The sequence below is a fragment of the Lipotes vexillifer genome, unplaced genomic scaffold (genome assembly GCF_000442215.2).
Source record: "Lipotes vexillifer unplaced genomic scaffold, Lipotes_vexillifer_v1.1 scaffold921, whole genome shotgun sequence".
In the NCBI taxonomy this organism is placed as follows: Eukaryota; Metazoa; Chordata; class Mammalia; order Artiodactyla; family Lipotidae; genus Lipotes; species Lipotes vexillifer.
Window position 1 is genome coordinate 1,490,338 of NW_006787800.1, and position 1,781 is coordinate 1,492,118.

General features: G+C 41.9%; 1 protein-coding gene across 3 annotated transcripts in view; it reads right to left on the bottom strand.

The window, feature by feature from the left end:
- The window catches only part of LOC103083691 (HLA class II histocompatibility antigen, DO beta chain-like), a 14,707-nt gene extending 13,752 nt beyond the window's left edge, over positions 1–955 (bottom strand). Inside the window, exons 1-2 of one of the 3 annotated variants that reach the window (XM_007460805.1) lie at positions 942–955; positions 587–678 (exon numbers count right to left, since the gene is read on the bottom strand). In XM_007460805.1, coding sequence (XP_007460867.1) covers positions 587–677 — 91 coding nt within the window. In that variant the 5' untranslated portion in view covers position 678; positions 942–955. Of the gene's footprint in view, positions 1–586; positions 685–941 lie in introns of those variants that run through there. The other 2 variants (XM_007460803.1, XM_007460804.1) reach the window with 2 other exon arrangements.
- Between the last annotated feature and the right edge of the window lie 826 nt (positions 956–1,781).

A 1,781-nucleotide genomic window follows, 5' to 3' on the forward strand; every position in this document is an offset into this window, starting at 1 on the left:
CTGGTGACTCAGTGGTTAAGAATCTGCCTGACAGTGCAGGGGACACGGGTTTGAGCCGTGTCCTGATACAATTTCTAATACATTCAATTTCTCTCATTTCTCAAGATCACTTCATACAATCTGACCATATTATAGGGGCTTAAAAATGTCAAATGAAGCAACCTTCGTTTCCAATTTCTTTTATTCACATATACCTCAATTGGATACATACGGAAACAGTCACAATCATCAAACTCCTGGCTGAAGGATAGCAGCTATTCTCAGACTGCCTCCATTTTTTACAGTTCTCCAGACCGACATTAATACCATAAGGACCCTAAGCAAGCAATGTTTCCCTTTTTCCTGCCTCCGGACTCCTTGAATCCATGGCTGTGGGACAGGAAGACCCTTTTCCTGCCGGTCCATTGCATGTGGTAAAGAGGGAAGGAATAATTTCCTGTCAAAGGGAAGAAGACTCTCTTTGAAACCAGAAGCCCCTTCCGGTCTGGAATGGAGCCTGGACCGGAGCCTGGACCTCTAGGGAAAGGCCTTCCTCCCCCATGCCAGTTTTTGCATGTACACATGAAAGAAATCACTGTGTCCTTACCTGGAGAATCTCTGCCTTGGGTCATGGAGGAATCCAGCCTGATTACCGTCACTAACAAAGCCACCACCCAGGGAACCCAGCTAGAACCCATTCTGGAAGAAAACAAGCGAGACAGAAAAATCGTCCACCTCTTCAGAATGGGGCTTGCCCACACACAACTCAGTCAAAAATATTCATGAAGAATAGAGATACCTTTCTGGCCTCCCCAGGATTGGAAAGTCCTCACATGGATAACCAATCAAGACAGAGGAGCTTTGTGTCATTAGGTGCTGGGTAGAATACTTTCATGAAGTAGTTACCACTCAAGAACTGTTTACCTGCAGAATCACTGGCAGCAGTTTAGGTACATGGAAACCGGCTAGGAGAAAAAGAAAAAACTGCTCTGCAAGGTATGTGGTCTTAGAAGAACTGGGCAGATTGTTTATCATGGATCTTACTATCCTCATATAGCACTGTCCCTGGCCTGCTGTGACTAATAGATCTCCATGCCGATGGGGTCGTTCACATTGCCTACAGAGAGTGTGTAAATAAAGAAGACAGTAGACAGCATTCTGAAGCATGGACCTTATGAGGTGTTAGGGAAAGGATTATCAGAGAAGAAATTGAAGAGACTGAGAATTACCTGAAGAGGATTTCCTGTAAACCAAGACAGGGGGAAGAAAAAAAAAAAAACATGGAGAGAGGATTCTCAAAAGAATAAAATGCTGCAAAAATGGCTAAGAGGATAAAAGAAAAGAAAGCATTATTGCATTTTATAAGTAGTGGGCACCAAAAACCTTCAATGGAACAGAGTGTTAACGGTAGAAGCAATATTTCAAAAAGGTAAAGAGTGAATTAAAATGAGAAAATGAAGGCAGCAGATGTAAGCAGTCCTTCGGGAATTTTGGAAGTGAAAATAAGGGAAAAGGTGAGACTCTCTCTTGAGAGAAAAGCAACACTAAGGGAAAATTGCTTTTAAGCTAGAAAAGACCTTCCTAAGTTTCTGAGTCAAGTGAAAGTCACCTGTACTTAGGATAAATTGAAGATAAAAAGGAGAAGAAAAGAGAAAGTACTCTCCAAATGTTGATTGGAATCCAAATAATTGTCACACATGGCAATAAAAAGAGAAAGACTTTTTCAGATACATGAATGAAATAGGAAGGTTTGGGGTGATAAAGAGGGGAATGAGGAAGTTCCAGTTGTGTGGCTTCAATAA